The following is a 19,572-nucleotide window of genomic DNA, read 5'->3' on the forward strand; positions in this document are numbered from 1 at the left end:
AAAAAGACTACACCGCAGACAGCATATTCACTACTCGCTTTAAAAATGCATAAAATGGCACCCGATCTATATAAATACATTGTACAAATGTATATCTGATTGGTACTAACAAGTAAAAATTATAAAAACAGTGACCTAATTACCACGAACAAAGAGAAAATATTAATAATAGTGACCTAATAAACACTAACAAATAAAACATAACAACAGTGACCTAATAAACACTAGAAAATAAAACAAGATAATAACAGTGACCTAATTCACACTAACAAATAAAAAATATTAATGATAGTGACCTAATTAATACTAACAAATAAAAAAAATAATGATATCAGTGACCTAATTAACACTTAACAAAAAAATAACTGTGACCTAATTAACACTAACAAATAGAAAATTATGACGATAGTGACACAATTAACACTAACAAATTAAAAACATTATGATAATAGTGACCAAATTAACAATGAAAATAGAAAATTATGATAATAATGACCTAAAGTTAGATAGTTTTTATGACCGAGGGTTACTTACTGGTTTTAGAGGTAAAGATGAATAAAATTTCATCGGAAAAAAGGGATTGAAGAGAAGCATGGACTCTTGGAGAGCGACAATGGCTTAAAGAATGTAACTTTTTTTTTTTTTTTTATATATATATATAACAGCCTATTCTGGTTTTCAAAAAATGATGAAAACATTCTTAAGAGGATGTCTGCAAATTAATCAACTTGACGGATAAAGGACTAACACATATTCTATATCTACTATACTGTAGATTTGGACTGAGTGTAAAATGTACATGCTGTCCTCGTTGCATGATTCGCAAAAAATGACTAAATCGTGAATCTTGTTTCTTCTTTTCGTTCAGTTGTACACATGGATTGGTTGAGTATTCGCCTTTGTTATTAAGGCTGTGAATTCTGTCTTAATATAGAATGTTCTTTGGTCCGAGCTTGATGTTCAGCACTGATGATGATGATGATGACGACGACGACGACGACGACGATGATGATGATGACGATGATGATGATGATGATGATGATGAATAATTTCAGCGAGACGACAGTATACAATCACCCTTTTATTTGGTCATATTTTAGGTAGACACTATCTTGTGATCTAGCCGTGTTAATAGGATACCGATATAATGGACCTCCAGACATGCAAGGTATTTCGGTGAGACAACACTGTAAAATCATCCTGTTGGCCACAATCTTTCCGGCTAAAAGGACGTTATTAAGTCTAACTTTCCAACCAACCAACAAAAGCATTACCTGACGAACAAAAACAAAGAAGCTACCGATCTTGATTCCATTACATCAGGCAGATGATGTTGACAAAGATATCACTTTCACAATACGTCAATAAACAATGCCTAAAACGTCACAGGTGCTATATGGTCGTAATAGGAACATTTGAACGAAGCATTACATCCGAGAAAATTGAAGACATGGTGAAATACACTAAAATGACATTGTTTTTGTATCACTTTACTGAATGATTACTTAACATCTGGATTAGTCACCCGCATCACGTTGGTTCATATACAGACAGCCGACGAATTTGAGGAATGAATTATGGTCACACAGGAGGTTATAACATTTGCTACCTGTATTGACGTTCTTGTAGCGACAGTAATACTTTCGCCCACTCTTCTGCGACTAATATTGTAAAAAATCTAAAACGTTTGTAACATTATATATATAGATGTATATTTATTAAGAAAATTTGGCTACATGTCTAGCTGTTGATTTTTTTCCCTGTTCTTTATATATGTAATATTATTATATAAACTAGCATTATTCAAACTGCATGACGTTTTCAAGGCTGGTCGCAAAAAAAAACCACTACATTTCGTTTAAATAGATGATAAAGGGAGTGTATCAGCGACTTGAAGTCACGAATAATCATCATTACAATATTCTAGGAATTCAGATAAATGATCATTTCAAAATTTATTTTTACTTTCGTTAGTTTAACCTTGTGGAGAAAGAAACGACCCCGATACATCACTAAAATAGCAAATGTCAAGGTATGACGTCATTCCCATGTAAAAATTGCTATGAGCTTCATTATGTATTCTTAAACACTTAATCTTCGTCGTCTCTGCGTTATTTATTTATATAAGGTCTTCTCGAGAACCAGGTGATTTTTTATCACGGTTCTACACCCACCATTGTAAACTAGAAGCTTAAGATTTGAGACAAATTCTGGATAGATAAACGTCTGTATAGCTATATCTTTACTATGTAGAAATCCGTGTAATCATATTTCAGTAATCAATTTCAATTCCTGTCCAGATTAAACTGCATGATGAGGACTCCTAGTCCAGATGTCACGTAATCTTTCACTAAACGTTGTGCGAGTCTGTTTTATATCAAGAAAGTCTCGGTGTTCCTTATCACATTAAAATATATCTGATACTTTACATCTAAAGTCTAACATTACAATTTACAGGAGACAGAAACAACATATTCACGTATATATTATACTGCGCCTAGGAACACATATACACACACTAATCGGTCATAAGTACACATATATACACACTTACTGGTCCTAAGTACACATATATACACACTTACTGGCCATAAGTACACATATGCACACACTTACCGGTCATAGGTACACATCTACACACACTTACTGGTCCTAGGTACACATACACACACACTTACTGGTCCTAAGTACACATATACATATACTTACTGGTCCTAAGTACACATCTACACACACTTACTGGTCCTAAGTACACATATACATATACTTACCGGTCATAGGTACACATCTACACACACTTACTGGTCCTAGGTACACATATACATATACTTACTGGTCCTAAGTACACATATACATATACTTACTGGTCCTAAGTACACATATACATACATTTACTGGTCCTTAGTACACATATACACACACTTACTGGTCCTTAGTACACATATACATACACTTACTGGTCCTAAGTACACATATACACACACATACTGGTCCTAAGTACACATATACATATACTTACTGGTCCTAAGTACACATATACATACACTTACTGGTCCTAACTACACATATACATATACTTACTGGTCCTAAGTACACATATACACACACTTACTGGTCCTAAGTACACATATACACACACTTACTGGTCCTAGGTACACATATACATACACTTACTGGTCCTAAGTACACATATACACACACTTACAGGTCCTAGATACACATCTACACACACTTACTGGTCCTAAGTACACATATACACACACTTACTGGTCCTAAGTACACATTTACACACTAACCGGTCATAAGTATACATATACACACTTACTGGTCCTAGGAACACATATACACACTTACTGGTCCTAAGTACACATATACACACACTTACTGGTCCTTAGTACACATATACACACACTTACTGGTCCTAAGTACACATTTACACACACTAACCGGTCATAAGTATACATATACACACTTACTGGTCCTAGGAACACATATACACACTTACTGGTCCTAAGTACACATATACACACACTTACTGGTCCTTAGTACACATATACACACACTTACTGGTCCTTAGTACACATATACACACTTACTGGTCCTTAGTACACATATACACACACTTACTGGTCCTAAGTACACATACACACTTATAAATTACTGGTCCTAAGTACACATATAAATATACTTACTGGTCCTAGATACACATATACATATACTTACTGGTCCTAAGTACACATATACATATACTTACCGGTCATAAGTACACATATACACACACTTACTGGTCCTAAGTACACATATACACACACTTACTGGTCCTTAGTACACCTATACATATACTTACTGGTCCTAGGTACACATATACACACATTTACTGGTCCTAGGTACACACATACATATTTCGACTGGTCCTAAGTCCATATATACATATTCCGACTGGTCCTAAGTATACATTTACAAACACCTGCATCTTGGTGATGTCACGATGGAGTTATGTCAACCTGGTATAATCAAATATTGATTGAGGCCGAAGGCAAAGGCCAATAGTTTAGATTTAACTATGTTAGAAAACGCCATATTAACAGGTATCTAACTTTCATATTAGGTATGAAATATGTTTGCAAAAGGTTAGAATTATTGCATTATATTTACCTGGATAACAAGAAGTCTACATTGAGGATTTGTGACTTCACAATGCTAATTATGTCATAAACACAATATTGACCCGCGGTGTCTGTAAAAACATCATAGTAATATCTCAAAATATCAACCTCCGTGTGACCATGTTTTAGCCAGTGAGAATTGTTGAAAATCGGACAATATCTAAGATAAAAAAAATGTTTCTGCTGTCAGCCAGGAAACAAAAAAAACATGTCATTACCCCATTGGTGATAGCTTAAACGATGGTCAAATGTGAGGTTGCGTAAGGGGAGATATTGAAAAGAAAAAGAAAAGAAAAGAAGAGAAAAAGTTGATGTGGACAGCAATGTCTATGCCTTACCGACAGGACAACCCATGTTTATCAAATATGCGTTAATGCTTTCGTGCCATCACATTTGTTGATGATAATGTGAATGTTTACACAATGGACGAATTTAAAGGGAGGCAAAATTCAGAATTACGAAAAGCAAGATGCACTATCAAGAAAACTAATTATCTAAATCATTTTTTTTTTATATAAGTTTCATTCCATAAAAAAAGCAGAAGATTACTGTAACCAAATTTCGAACTCAATCATCATTAGATACAAACTAGCCTAATTTGCGATATATATACCTATTAGCTAAGGCATGAAACCTGCCGTGTTGAATAACAAAAAAATGCATTCATTTATTAAGCAAAAGAAAGTAAGGTTACACCGGAATATAATAAGAACATTTATAATGAAACAATGTGTAGGCAGGGTAAGCGGCTACTTTTGATGTTATTTTGACGTGTTTTGATTGCAATAATGCTCTGAACAGATTTGCTTCTTGCAGGGATTAGAATCATATAAGTAATATGCGAAACGGGAAGAAATGAAAAAAAAGGAAAGAGAAAACAATCACAGTTAATATAATAGAAAACAAAACGCTGGGAAGAAAAGCAACGCGGAAACAAACTGGAAAACAACTAGATGCCTTTCAAAGAGGAAGGGAAACGTAATCAATGTTATTCTGACCATGCAAAACGGGAAGAAATGGGGAAAAAAATAAAGAGAAAGCGATGATAAGCAATCACAGTTGATATAACAGAAAACGCTAGGAAGAGAAACAACGCGGAAACTAACTGGAAAACAACTAGATGCCTTTCAAAGAGGAAGGGAAATACAATCAAAGTTATTCTGATCATGAAAAACGGGAAGAAAGGGAAAAAAATCAAGAGAAAGCGAGGATAATCACAGTTGATATAACAGAAAACGCCAGGAAGAAAAAGAACGCGGAAACAAACTGGAAAACAACTAGATGCCTTTCAAAGAGGAAGGGAAATACAATCAAAGTTATTCTGATCGGCTTCATACACTCCGTCAACTACCAGGAAAATGAAGGCATAGCAAGCATACCTCGATAACCGCTTTGTTTCCTGGTTGTAATATGACAATCCTTACTGTATTTGTATCCAGATTTAATTAATTTTAAATGACTTCTTTTATTACATACGGGAATCCTATCAAGCAGACCATGCATATCGATAGTATCTATAATGTGTGTGTTTGTAACAGTCCTGACAGTGGTTGAAAACCACATGCAAAATTAATTACCATGTGGGTGTCTAATTAGCTCGAATGTAATCAAAGCCTGCAGAGCGGTAAGCGGAGATGTGCGGTGCGATTGGTACCAATACCATCACCGTCAGTAACTGGTATTGTCATCGTCACCTCGAGACTTCCTTGTCCTCGAACTACGTCAGCGCTATTGTCAAAGCTCAACAATGCATTATGTCGACAAGTAAACGTATCTTACCGACAATACATATTACTATAGATTTTCCCGGTGGACTGTAGAATTTAATTTAACATTGACACAAAACATGATTTAATAACAAGTTGCTTCCCCTGTGTATATATTGTACGCAGGCTGTAATTACATCCTGTTACTAGGAGGTATGAATAAAATTAATATGTCTCGTTTGTTTGTTGTTGTTGATGTATATCATTATAATTAAAATCAGCATACGACAATGTTAAATCCCATGTGTAAACAATATGAATGCGTAATTAAGTTATAATTAAGCGATTTCCACATGAAAACATCCATCTGAAAAGTGAAATGATTTCGTCGTCGGCGCCTCAGGGGTCGCCGTTCTTGACGTCGTCCTTGTCGTCGTCCTTGTTGTCGTCGTTGTGTGCGAGAGAGAGAGAGAGAGAGAGAGAGATAGAGAGACAGAGAGACAGAGAGACAGAGAGAGACAAAGGCAGACAGACAGACATACGGAGACAAACAGACAGACAGGCAAGGACAACCAGACAGACATACAGAGACATACAGAGACATACAGAGACAGACAGACACACACACACACACTCTCACACAGACACACACACACAGACAGACACACAGACAGTCAGTCAGACAGACACACAGATACAGAGACAGACATACAGACTGACACAGAGACACACAGACAGACACACAGACAGACAGATATTTGCAGGCTATCATTCCATCGTACCTAAATATTAATTCCATATGTACAGTTCCTTTGCTGTCGTTTGTAGAGTTTATCAATCATTACATGGAACAAGTTATCATCACCGTCATGGGAATCCTTTCGATGGGAAAACCATTTTGACATACCCATGGCTACAATTGCAAGGTCATAACGAACGCGCGTTGAATGGCATTTATAGTCCTGTAAATGTTTGAATCATGACATCGTTACGTGATTGTCCATAAGTATGAAGCTGTGACTCCACATGACTATAGTTTTAAATGATATAAAATCAATAAGACTCCCTAATTATATTTTAAGACAAATTCACCACGTTTACTAGAGTGTTGTCATGTCTTAAATAAGAACATTTAAATTTCAGGTGTGGCCACGCCTAAGCGATGACTCAACCGACATTCAATATACCCGTAAATGCCAGAGTTATATTTCACTATGGTTATAGGGTTCGTCTCGACAACACGCTATGATGACATGTGATCACCTGCTCTATTGTCATAGGGTATTTCGTACATGTACAACAAGTACATCATCGTCTGCCAGACTTAAGTATATAGACAGAAACATATTACGCAACAACAGAGTTTCAAATATATCACAAAAAGCGCCCATGAAAAAGGAGTGAAGATGTTTGCGGCCCACGTAAACTACGAATGGGAAGGACCAGAAGATATGTCCGCGTCCATTATAACTGCCTTGTGTTCTACATTATACTGGTAAACATTTGTAATATGATTTCCATGTGAACGATTTTACACTGGTGATTTCTTTACGGTATAAATTTACTGATATACTATTTGCAGGGTTTCCCGCATTAAAGGAAGCAATAATTATTTTAAATGAACATTTGTGATGTGATTTTCATGTGAACGATTTTACACTGTTAATTTATTTACGGTATAGATTTACTGATATACTTACTATTTACAGGGCTTCCCGTTTTAAAGGAAGGAATACATTTTGTTGAAGTTGCCCAGAAATATCTGTGTAATGAGTAAGATATCCTCACTTCGTTACTGTCTGATATTGCACTGAGATTTGTACTGCTCAAATGTAATGCAGACTTGTCCAGCTGACAGGTAATTACCAAAAGGTGTACCTGTCCATCTGCAAGGTACACTTGTCTAGGTAAAACATAGGTTTGAAACGCCTTTCATCCATCTCATAAGAATTACATAACCAAGAATTTACATTAATATTCTAAAAATAGCACGAACCCCTCATTACTTAGTGTGACATCAAGACGGGGCGACAAGAACCGAGGAGAAACAGCAGGCATCCAGCCATTTACTAATTAATTAAAGAGTAAAATTAGCTACTGCTTAAATCCATTAATATAAAAAAGATGATGTCTTGTCTATTTATCATAACGAGTTTTGTATATTCAGTAAATGCTGTGAATTTAAACCTAGTTATTCCTTTTCATATGTTGCTGCCTGCTATCATTGTTGATAGTTAGTGTTTAGTAATATAAAATAAAATGTGTCTGTTTCACTGATAATTTATAATAAAACATTTTAGTTCGCTTCGATCAGTGTATCAATTGAAATGATCTTATATACACATATAAAATATTCGTGTGAAGAAATAAATACGTTTCCATCGAGATATTTCATTATGCGGACCATCATAAAAAAAAAACCCATTAACATCGCAAAAATGAGTGATTTTCAGTAATCGTGTGATGTTCATGCCTCGTTCAAAACATAGCTTTTCTATGTATATTTTTTGGCAATAATTGCTACAATAAACCTATTACCTTCCTGGTAAATTAATTTCCGGAAGAACTAGATGTTTGATAGATAACGATCTGCTATACGAACCATCACTCCGATTGATCGATCGGTTGGGTAATATGAAATGACAAACAATGGAAAACACAAACAATACTTTTTTTTTTTCTTTCGTTTATTATAATAACACAACTGAGAAGCTTAGTCATACAGGGTTAACCTCTCAACGGTCACCATGGATACAAAATCATTGTAATGACAATACCTATCTACCGACCAGCGGGTGAGGAATGATCGTCATGACAACAAGTTCATTTTATATAATAACAAGGTACAAAGTGTATGAAATTTAACAACGGTTATGAAATAAACGTCACCTTCTTGCTAAAACCGGACTGACATAAGGATCAGACTAAAGCACATTTACCTGTACTGCTGGATAGTCCGTGTCACCTGTATATCAGATAATTAATCTATTCTCATAGTCACGTGAACAGCCACATGGCGTGCAACGTGACATTGCTGCCTTCGCGATTTAAGGTATTTTGCTACTACTAGTATTCCTCCTTGCATAGACATTTGCAAGAAATTTAACTTGTCTTATAACTCTCTACCTATGACGTTCATTTTAAGCCCAAAAGCGACAAAAAGTACACAAATAATATTTACGACAATTTCATTATCATGGAAACTATTTGTGCGAACAAGGGCCAGCCTCGTTATGAAAATTAATGAATGATGATGTTCGAGGACTAGCCTCGCTTTGATCGTACTGATCAGAGAAAAAATGTTGACGGTGTGTATTGGAAGATAAGTAAAGAATAATGAAATTGTGTAAATATATTAAAATAATGAAGGATGGATTCCCGATCAACGAGTTTCAGCCTACTTTTCTTCCTTCATTCCGAGAACAAGTTTCCTATCTTATATAGTTAAGGTGAATACGTTCTCGACCAGCGAGATACGTTTGATGTGTTAATGAAAAACAAAAGACATTCAAGAAATGAAAACCATAGCTCTATCTAAAGACATGGTACGAGATAAGGAAAAAAACTTTATCAATAGCATATGTTTCGAAGGCGTTGCATAACAGATAAACACTCTTGTTACTATAACCAACATCAATGAAAATATAGAAATCTATAATTCATCACATATCTATATATATATAACGTCACAAAGTTTCTTTCAAAATCCGAAAATATATATACATGTATGGATAAGTACAAGTCTTAGCCAGTAAGACGTCGTACACAACGGAACCGGAAGTACCTCCGGAACCGATGTTTGTTATCCAAAACAAAGTCCGACCAGCGGAACTTGGGGGATAAAGCACGTTGGATTTTATATAAAACGGGTCATGAATATAATAAGATTAAACATTTCTAAATGTAGAAAAACAGTTTCCCCCGACCAGCGGGAGATATGAAGACGTCCTTCTGTCCATCCGTCCAGCGGTTGAGCGAAGGAACCGTCCCAATGGCAATATGCCATACAGTTGATAAATCGTAAGTCGAAACTTACACGTCGGCCTACTGGGATTCTTCGGTTAATTCAGAGACACCTGGAAAACACAAGAAAGAGAGAGAAACATTAGTTTTATTTATTTAAGTTTGTAATATGTTTGTTCGCTTGCCATTTATTAATAGTATCCTGCTTTCTTGATACTTGTTTCTATGTGATCAAATTTATTCTATCCTCCAGTAAAAAATGTGATTGGAAAAGGATGGATTTTTTTTACTAAGAACTTCATACCATCGGTCTTTCAGCATCTTTTATATTATTTTCTATATTGATCTCTGTATCATTTTCAAAACTAAGAATAGTACACTTATTTTTTATTGAAATATGTATCTTCATATCTGAATGTATGCTTACCACTTGGCGTCCATGACGAAATAAGTTGTTTGAGTTGATACAACCCGGTTTCATCTGAGCAAGGACCAGCCTGTTTCAGACAAAAGTCAGTTTGGAGCTTTGGTTCGGCAAACAAGTCGAGACCTTTGGTTGACATATCAATATTACACGTCTCCAGCATCCAAGAGTCAGGGTCCAGATCATCGCATGGATCCGTATCGAAGTCAGACTCTGGAGTCAGCACCACGCTTGACATGATATCGTCACAGGAAAGCTTGTCTTCGGTAGTCGAGCGAGGAGATGAAGGTGTTGGACTCGGTTGGCTTTCACATATTGGAAGCCGTTGGTCCTCCATTTCCATCTTCATGCCCATGAAGTTGTTGCAAGTGTTGTTCAATTGCACTCCACTTGCCTCGAACAACTCATCGATGTCGAACTGTTCAAATTCAGGAATCTGTTGTTTTTCTTGAGTTTGAAGGCAGTTGTAGTCGGTGTTGTCTACGGGTTCCTGTTTCACACGTTGGAGAAGCCCTTTGATAGACATTGGCTGACCGTTCACAGTTCCAATTTCGTCAAAGAAAGAGTCAACAAACGACACGTCCAAGCTAGGTAACAGTTTCTTTTGGGGTTCTGGATTCGATATCTTGGTGCATTGTTGCGACGCAGAATCGTGCTTCTGTCGGATGACACATAGATGCTTTGCGACAAGGATCGGGTCTACACCACCAATGACTGGTTCCTGTTTCATCTGCGGTTGAGGAGATGATACTGGGGATGGTTCTGGTGTAGGGTAGCAGGCGGGAATTGATAATTCAGGAACTACTTGTTCCAGTGGTGCATTCTTTTGCATCAGCCTCTTCGACTCTACAAATGGTGACAAGGGGTCGGACACAATCGACTTCTGTTTGGTGTTGATCGGGTTGCTGTTGCTGTTGAGGCAGTACATCATTTGCACAGGCCCAGTAGTAACCGCATGCTGAGGGGCTAAGCTAGCTCCGAGGGCATTGCGATACGAGTTGCTTTCAAACGATGATGGCAGAGGTGTTCCACCAGAAACAATGAAGCCGTTTCCGGAAGATCTGTCTTGAACCATTCTCGCGACTTTGACAGGCTTACATGTGGAGCTGAAGTTCTCTTGTAACTTTCTTTTCAATGCTTTCAGTGTATTTGTATGTCCTTGACCTTGGCGTCCTATAGCCTGACCGGGGACATTGTTTCTCATGCACAAGTTTGTCTGTGAGGAAAACATCGGGGGTGGGCTAAACCCTTGTGACGTGGGAGTCGGTGTATCGAAAACTGTTTGTCCTGCGAAAAATGTCGACGGAGCAAAGTTGTTTGTAGAACTTTGCTGTTGCTGAGAAATCATCCCGGCCTCCAAGGCTTGTGAGACTGGTGCGCAAAATGCAGATCCAAAGAAGAAGTCAGAAGCACGAGTTGCGTAGAGAGCGAAAAGTTGACCCTGGATCTTGAATTGGTAGGCTTCCTGTTCACTGTAAGACAAAATGTTTTGCTATTAAGTACATGTACAGTAATTGAAGAGATAAAACAATAACGAAGAATATTGAAGAACTACTAACAAAAGTTACAAAGATTCTCAGTCTACCATGAATCCTTACCTGATAACTTGATTGATGCAGAAAATCACGGGCTCGTCACTGTTGGAAAGCAAAGCTTGACGCACGTGCATCACGATGTTGACCCAGATGACCTGATTGTCTTCAGTGAGCATGCGTACCGTCATCATAGAACCCATCTCATGTCTTGATTTCACCACTAGATAATAGAAAGGTAGCATTATTACCGTGAATAAGATCCCTGACAAATTAAACAAAATATTTCGGAAGACTCGTGATAATGGAACGTATATGTGGCGTCGATTATATACATGTCTATGCCGCGGGTGCCACTTTATGCCTGTTTGTGAAAAACTGTGTATAAGCTACTGGCTATGTAGCATCTAAATACTTGTTTATGTAAGTAAAAAACTTACATTGGATGTGTTTCTCTCTGGCCTCGTGAATATCCTCTGGATGCAGACAGGAGTACCAGGATTTCCCCTTAATTGCATCAGTCGTGAGACCAAGGTGATGTTCGCCACTACAAATAAAAGGTAATTAGTTAAAGTGTGTAACAAGAAATATTCAATCAATAACTGTTGGCCAGCTGGGTAACCAGGCAGTCAGTCAAACTATGTCAATACTTAAGTGGGTCATTGTCAGATCATTTCCCAGACCCTTGTTTGGCAAATTCTCATTACAACTATGAATATTATCTGAAACTACAGTTTTATATTTCAATATTACATGATCCTACAATTCCGATAAAAACGTAAGATACTTACTTTTGAGAAATTTCCAGGAAATTCATGTCGAGATGATGGATGCTTTTGAATACCATGGTGTTGTTCTGAATAAGCGTTTCTTTTACGTCCGGGGTGATCAGAGGCGAGCACACGGAAATGAAGACCTGTTGTTCGCTACCAGAGTCCTGCCCTGGTACCGACACAAAGTGCCCACGCACGTGCATCACCTAAAACAGACAAGATAGAGAAAAGGTAAGAAAGCAATTTAAACCTGTGGATTATATATCATATTTCGTTTCCCTCTTTTACACCAAAAACATATCAAAAGGACAATTCTTTTAATGTTTAACAAAACCTAAATTTAAAAAGAAATAATTTGTTTCAAAATAGTAATTTCAAGAAGTACTTTACCGAATAAATTATGGAAATGTACATTTTGTCATCAGTCGTGCATTAAGACACATATCAAATTGTCAGTAAAACAATTTAAAGGGAAATGTTTTTATTTTGGCCAAACACATTTAACTTTTATGTGTTTGTGATAGAGAAACACATTACTTATCAAATCAGCCCGCATACATTCCCTGGGCACTTTCCCAGCGCGGGAGAGACAGTATAGAATAACTGTGGGCGAGGATGTGGCTGGTGTTTAGGCTATAAAGTGAGTTTGATGTCGACCTCACCAGTGTAGATAGCTAGCAGGGCAGTCGCTGATAAGCTTGTAAAGTATTTCATAACTTTGCCTCGGATGTCTACCGTGAGAATTGTAATTCTTATACAGCCCAGTGTTGGCTGGCATGCGTGTTTTTTTCATATCTTAAATTCTGATATTCCGTTGCACTTTAAATTTCTAAATATAAATGAATTTCTAATATTATATGGTCGAGAACCTTTCCGTTAACATAATGTTTTTAATAAAGAAAGGAGCTTGATATTGCGAAATATATGTAACATAAAACTGCTACACAGATGTCACGTGTATTTATAAATTAGAGTCAACACGCTAAGTAGGTTCTAATATGGTAGTGTACTTTATACAAAATATATATGTTTAACCAGGCTATTGCGCCTTTATTTCCGCCAGTTATATACGTCATACACAGTATGTAGACACTCGGTGATGATTCAGCCCTACAGATGCCTATCATCCAACACAACAATGACTCCATTATGGGAAATCACCCAAGCATGAAGTCACTGCCTCAGGCTCACTCAGTGTAGGTCTGATATACGGTATGTAAGTCCTATCGCGACCGGATTGCGGAATAGCAGTATGCGATACCTTTGTGGCTTTTTCTCCGAGTTGGTCTTTAGATAATCATATATGAATAAAAGCCCGAACTAAGGTCTAGTTATCTAAATAAATACACCCTTTGCATAACCTGCTACTGATCGCCATAGCACATTATATACAAATAACATTGATCAATTGTTTCAATACTAAATTACATTGTTTTATGAAAAGCTATAAATCAATCAAATTTATGAAGAGTACTCAATGACTGTTATTTAAAAAAAAAAAAAAAAAAAAGCAGACAAGACCCGGTAGGTTAATCATTTGCTATTTGCTAAGAAAATAATTCCCGTCTAAAATTCTATTTAGTTTTCAATAAATTGGAAGGCTTCGCATGCATTATTTGACAGAAGTTATAGCTTCCGAAAGACATTTCAGAAAAATGAGCCTTTCATTTGTAAACCTTAACCAGGTAAAGTGTTATTGTCGGTAATTTGACCTGAATGTATCCTCATTAAGCGTTTCAATAGCTCTTGACAAAGTACTCCAGCGCCGAACAAGAATTAATATGTCAGTTGATATGAGTAATGGATTTCGTCAGGAAGAGGCTATCCATCAATGTCTGCGCTATGTCAATGTACACCAGTCGACCACCGAATAGAATCACAGCTAATTGGCACTCTGCCAAGCTCAGGTAAAATGGCAATCGCTAATGTTCTCAATAAGTGATCCAGAGGAAATAGCGTCTACGAAAGATCCAATAGTTTCATCAATTATTGTCTATTGTATATTGTATTCGCTCGTATCATTTCACAGCCAGATATTGATTCTGGTTTTGGTGTAAATATCTATTATCTATTGATTAAACTTACACAGGTGATATTTCCGATTAAATTGATGAGCAATTCGTAATGTTTCCTATGATTTCGGTTTATTTTCACATGCTACTCCTATTATCGTAAAAATAATATATTATATCAATAAAACTTTTTAGTTTTGATTAATTTATTATGGCTCAAAATCTTGAAATCCATTTATATAATCCGATTCAAAAAGATGATATATCGTTTCCTAATGGATCATATTAAAATTTAAGTTCTTTGATCCAAAAGGCCAGATCAAATTTCATCCCCTCATGAATTTTAATGCGTATTGGGTGTTTGTGTTTGAGATATATCATACTTGTGGAAATAACAATATGTGTTCTAATCTCCTGCCCGGATGTGGTACTTTAGGTAACAGCAATTTCCGCGATACTGACCAAACTAGATCAACTTCTTATCGGTTTTTGTGCGGGTTTGTTTACATTTAGCCAAGTCCAGTTTCCTGAATCACCTTAACCTGAGAAACATGTTCAAATAAACACTTGTTGAACACTCCCTCACCCTGCATAGAAGGTCACAAGAACACAAAACTAACCCAGAAACAGAGGTAAAGAACTGTGCCTACCTTGACATCACCGAAGCCAGCTTGACGTTTGAGAGTTCTTGACATGTTCATCCGACAGAAGAAGCTGATTGGCTGTTTCTTGTCGGCTTCTCCTCCATGCATCAACTGCGCCTGCACAGTGCCATGGTCCCGTTTGTCCACGATGTCAAATAAACTGTCCCCTTGCGTCTTCATATCAACCTAAAATTATATGAAATGGTGAAATTAGTATCACGCGCCCACGTGTTATGCATGCCAAAGTCTTTCACTTGGAATGAAAATAATATTTTCTAAAATCCAAAAAAGATAATTATAACGGCGATGCAAACAATATATCTTTATTTTAACAGTCTCCTTTTTGATTTTTGATTTTCTTTGATTAATTCTGCTTAAAAGCTGATAACACCGTAAAACCTACCATTGAGTGCCCCAGGTACTCTGTAACATTTTCTGAGATGTAGACCAGCTTGCCATCTCGGGTTGTCACGAGAAGAAACCCAGTAAGGGACTGTAACAATAAAAAGGAGTTTATCAAGCAAGTTGTCCAGGGTGTGACGCTCACTGCCAATAAGGATCATAAACATGTCATCTAAAAGATACGCAACGACATAATACAGCGCATTCACTTACATTACACATTTATTTTGGTATGCCTGGGTTACAGGTCAGACATTGTATCAGAGAGATAAGTACACACACTGATACCAGGGGCACAGTAGGTACATGCACGTGTTCCCACCCATACTCTCTACCACTCTCTCACCGAAGACATGCAGTCTACCATTGCTATGTTATCATTGTTTTATACGAGTTCACATTTTGGCAGTGCTATCGTAGAAGGAGTCATAAGGACTATACTAATGAGCAAATGTGGCCGACTTTTCTCTAATAAAAAGTAAAGAAACTCCGAAATCTGCCAATATCTTAATAGAACCTTTTCTCGTTAGTCTAAACTAGGGTAGTGTTCCTACAGTTTAATGTCTGGGACAGACCTGTATTTAACCCTCCCGACAGAACACACTCGCCTGCAACATAAAAATTGGCGCCTTCCCAGGACTCTCCCTCGATGTGGGTTACATACTACAGAAATACATTGCGTCTGTAACAAGTGTTATCTCACACACTCAAAGCAACAGTAAAAGCATTCTCTCATGTATACAGCATGCAATCACGTGCTCATGTCAGAAGAAAATGTTTATTCAGTGGCAAGATCTACTTGAGCTTTCCATTAATTTTTTTTCTCAAGAAACGGCAATAGCGCAAATGGCATAATGGGTTAAACTTTGCCGTCAATTCATGTCCTATATTCTCACCCAAAGAATTATAAAACAGTTCTGTTTTCTGACCTAAGCGATTATAATAATGACTACTTAGATATCGACTAAAGTTGACTAAGTACTGGTAGCACTGAGGTAATGCGAGGACAGATCGTTTTGATTCCGTCACCAAAGCATACATAAACAATGGCATATCGGCTCGCGACCTATGACAATCAGCTATTCAAACATGGTATTAAATCGCCTTTAAACCACGGTACACAATAAATGAAGTACTAGATGACGTCAATCTATTTCTAAATTTAACCTCAAGTTCAAGTGAGAACTACACAGTGTGTAAAAGCTTTATAACAAAGGCGCCCTTTAAATGTATATTCATAACGTTCATTTGAATATTTTATTTGAGAACTCCTGGGTGAAATGACATTTAAATGACATACGAACATCACTTAAATAAGACATCTCATAAACTGTTCAGTTGAAATAAGGTCACCGGAGTCAATAGAGCGGAACAGTAAGTAAATACGGGAAACTGATCTAGACCGCTGAACAAACATGACCTTTTTCTTACGTCACTGGTGACCCCGATCACTCGACACTCGCGTGATCAGCATACCTAAAGCTGTTTTTCATGAGTTACACTGTACATATCATGTGTTTCTTACCTGAGAAAACTCGCATGGGGCATCGTTAGGACAGGCCTGTGATTGTATCACTGAAAAATGAATTTAAATCATTGAAAAAGTCTGTCTAAGTGGACATGAGGTATATGAGCTACGAATTATTCATGGTGTTTTTACCCTTAAAAACCGGATATTCCATTTACGTACAGGGAAGTATCAAAAACACTGGAAAATCCTGAATTTATCATATATAAGGGAAAAAAAATAGTAAAAATTAAAGAACAGAACAGGAAGATCCAATATAGAATGACATGTGTTAACAATATTGGCGGTAAAACGGTTCAAAATAATCAAGTTCAATTATATTTAAACTTCAACATAAATAAGGAAATCTAAATAGCTTTGTTAATAAAAACTTAATTATCCATGTCCCTATTCTCATTTGGAAAAGTAAACTGAAAAAGAATATAACTTACTTTTCTGGAGAATGTTACATTTCCTGATGAATACACAACTCAAAGACATGACCTGAAGTTGGGACAACCTCTGTCGTGAACTCTCGGGAAGGGGAAGAAGATCCCTCATTATCCCAATTTCCGAGTTAATCTGGTCCCGCCTCTGTTTTGAGGCTCCCTTGTTGGACCTGGGGAATATCAGTAAACAAACCCATTATTTTTTTATCATAAAGGAATTTTTTAAATGCCATTTTCTTGGACATCATATCATCAATTTGTCTACGCAAAGACGCGGCAAACTCTTGATGCCTGAGACGGTATGATAGTCGATTATAATCAATTGGCTGATTATCTATGGCTACAGTACTGTTAAGTGGAACATTAATATTTTCTAGTGTTTGAGATCAAATATTTATCAGAATTGCAATAGCCTTTGCTGTATGCATAATTAGGATGCCAATTACCAACACGTCCCATTCATATTCAAATATCTAGAAGACAATGCAATTAAAAAGAAAAAAAAACACTGTAAGCCGATCATGTAATTGGTCAACAATATCATAATGATAAATCGATTATAAGCGATAACCTATTTGGGACCTTCTACCGATGGCGTTAATCGATATCGAAAGGTTCAAACACAAAGTATTTATTTTGATGAGCATATGACATAGTTATACATAAACATTATCGGTTTATGACATATGACATAGTTATCCCTAAACATTATCGGTTTATGACATATGACATAGTTATACATAAACATTATCAGTTTATGACATATGACATAGTTATACATCAACATAATCGGTTAATGAACATATGACATAGTTTTTATACATAAACGTAATCATGGAAATCAAAATTAATGTCATAATATTTAACTAGTGCATACATAAATTGAAAAATGTAATTCAGGAAATATGTTCTTATTTTATTACATCCGTCATTATCCTAAACAAAGATATAAAACAACAAAATACCGAGTATAACCAGTCTCTACTGCCGACCTTTTAACGTCAGGTTACCTAGAAGCGTAATTAAATACGCTGAACGTATGCCCGCTGGCTACAGCCACTCTCATAGCTATCTTTAGCCTCGGCCTACTCTGACGTTTGTATGTAAGTGTTCTGTGAATCATCTAGGCTGAAACAGGTGCGCAGTGCTTGGCTTAATGGCGCCCATTTTCGACCTGCTACCAGGTATGAATAACGAGAGACCAGGCAAATTCCTGTCATTTCCAAATCACCAAAACACCACTAACACGTCCCCGATACCAATGTCTAACATATTGACATACCAGTTAAAGTAGGATTATGGTCAATTCAATAATACAAGTGATAACGGACCACTCCCCGCCCAGATATATGTCAGTGTAACGACACAGTAAATATGCGATAAATATACATAGAAAACTTACCTTTCCAAGTCCAATAGGGCAAGTTCGTCAACAGGACTCGGTGCCATTTTTCCTTTGTGTACAAGATATTTACATTTAAACAATAAACAAATCTACAAAATATTATTCGGACGGGCCAGCCGTCTGTATACTCCAAGTTCTACTATCGATATGAGGCTTCCCTGCCGTGGCTTGACGTATTAATCCTCCGGCAGTGGCGACGCACCGATTGGCTAGAGTGGATCACGTGGCGCAATAACCTTGATGTCGTCATCATGAAGCAAGGTGTATTCATTGACAGGCGTCTGTGTACGTACATTGAAGGGCCATTAGCTGAGATATACACAGATTAAACCAACCGTTACAAACCACATAAGACATTGTTTACATATTGTACGCCTCAGCAAGCTAGTAAATCTGGGTTGAACAGTACAGGAGTAATGGACAATATAGAATAACAGACTTGGCAATCTGCAAATCAATAAAGATACATATGTAAATACTGATTGACTGGGGAAGTTGTTAGAAATTTGAGCTCTCTTACGCCCACGTTAAACTAATAAACGGTAGGAGCTTGTATTTTACTTTGTAAGTATGATTGCTTCTCCAAAAA

General features: G+C 36.8%; 1 protein-coding gene across 1 annotated transcript; it reads right to left on the reverse strand.

Annotated features, from left to right (window-relative positions):
* Nucleotides 1–8,543: 8,543 nt before the first annotated feature.
* On the reverse strand, nucleotides 8,544–19,139 carry LOC117323032 (neuronal PAS domain-containing protein 4B-like). Its single transcript, XM_033878023.1, has 10 exons — nucleotides 18,981–19,139; nucleotides 17,582–17,748; nucleotides 17,148–17,197; nucleotides 15,624–15,713; nucleotides 15,227–15,406; nucleotides 12,583–12,770; nucleotides 12,232–12,338; nucleotides 11,858–12,014; nucleotides 10,263–11,731; nucleotides 8,544–9,948 (listed from the first exon to the last, which is right to left on the reverse strand). The coding sequence occupies exons 1-10, from the start codon at nucleotides 19,025–19,027 to the stop codon at nucleotides 9,917–9,919; spliced, it is 2,487 nt and encodes an 828-aa protein (XP_033733914.1). The 5' UTR covers nucleotides 19,028–19,139; the 3' UTR covers nucleotides 8,544–9,916.
* Nucleotides 19,140–19,572: the final 433 nt, after the last annotated feature.

Source organism: Pecten maximus, chromosome 3 (genome assembly GCF_902652985.1).
Source record: "Pecten maximus chromosome 3, xPecMax1.1, whole genome shotgun sequence".
In the NCBI taxonomy this organism is placed as follows: domain Eukaryota; kingdom Metazoa; phylum Mollusca; class Bivalvia; order Pectinida; family Pectinidae; genus Pecten; species Pecten maximus.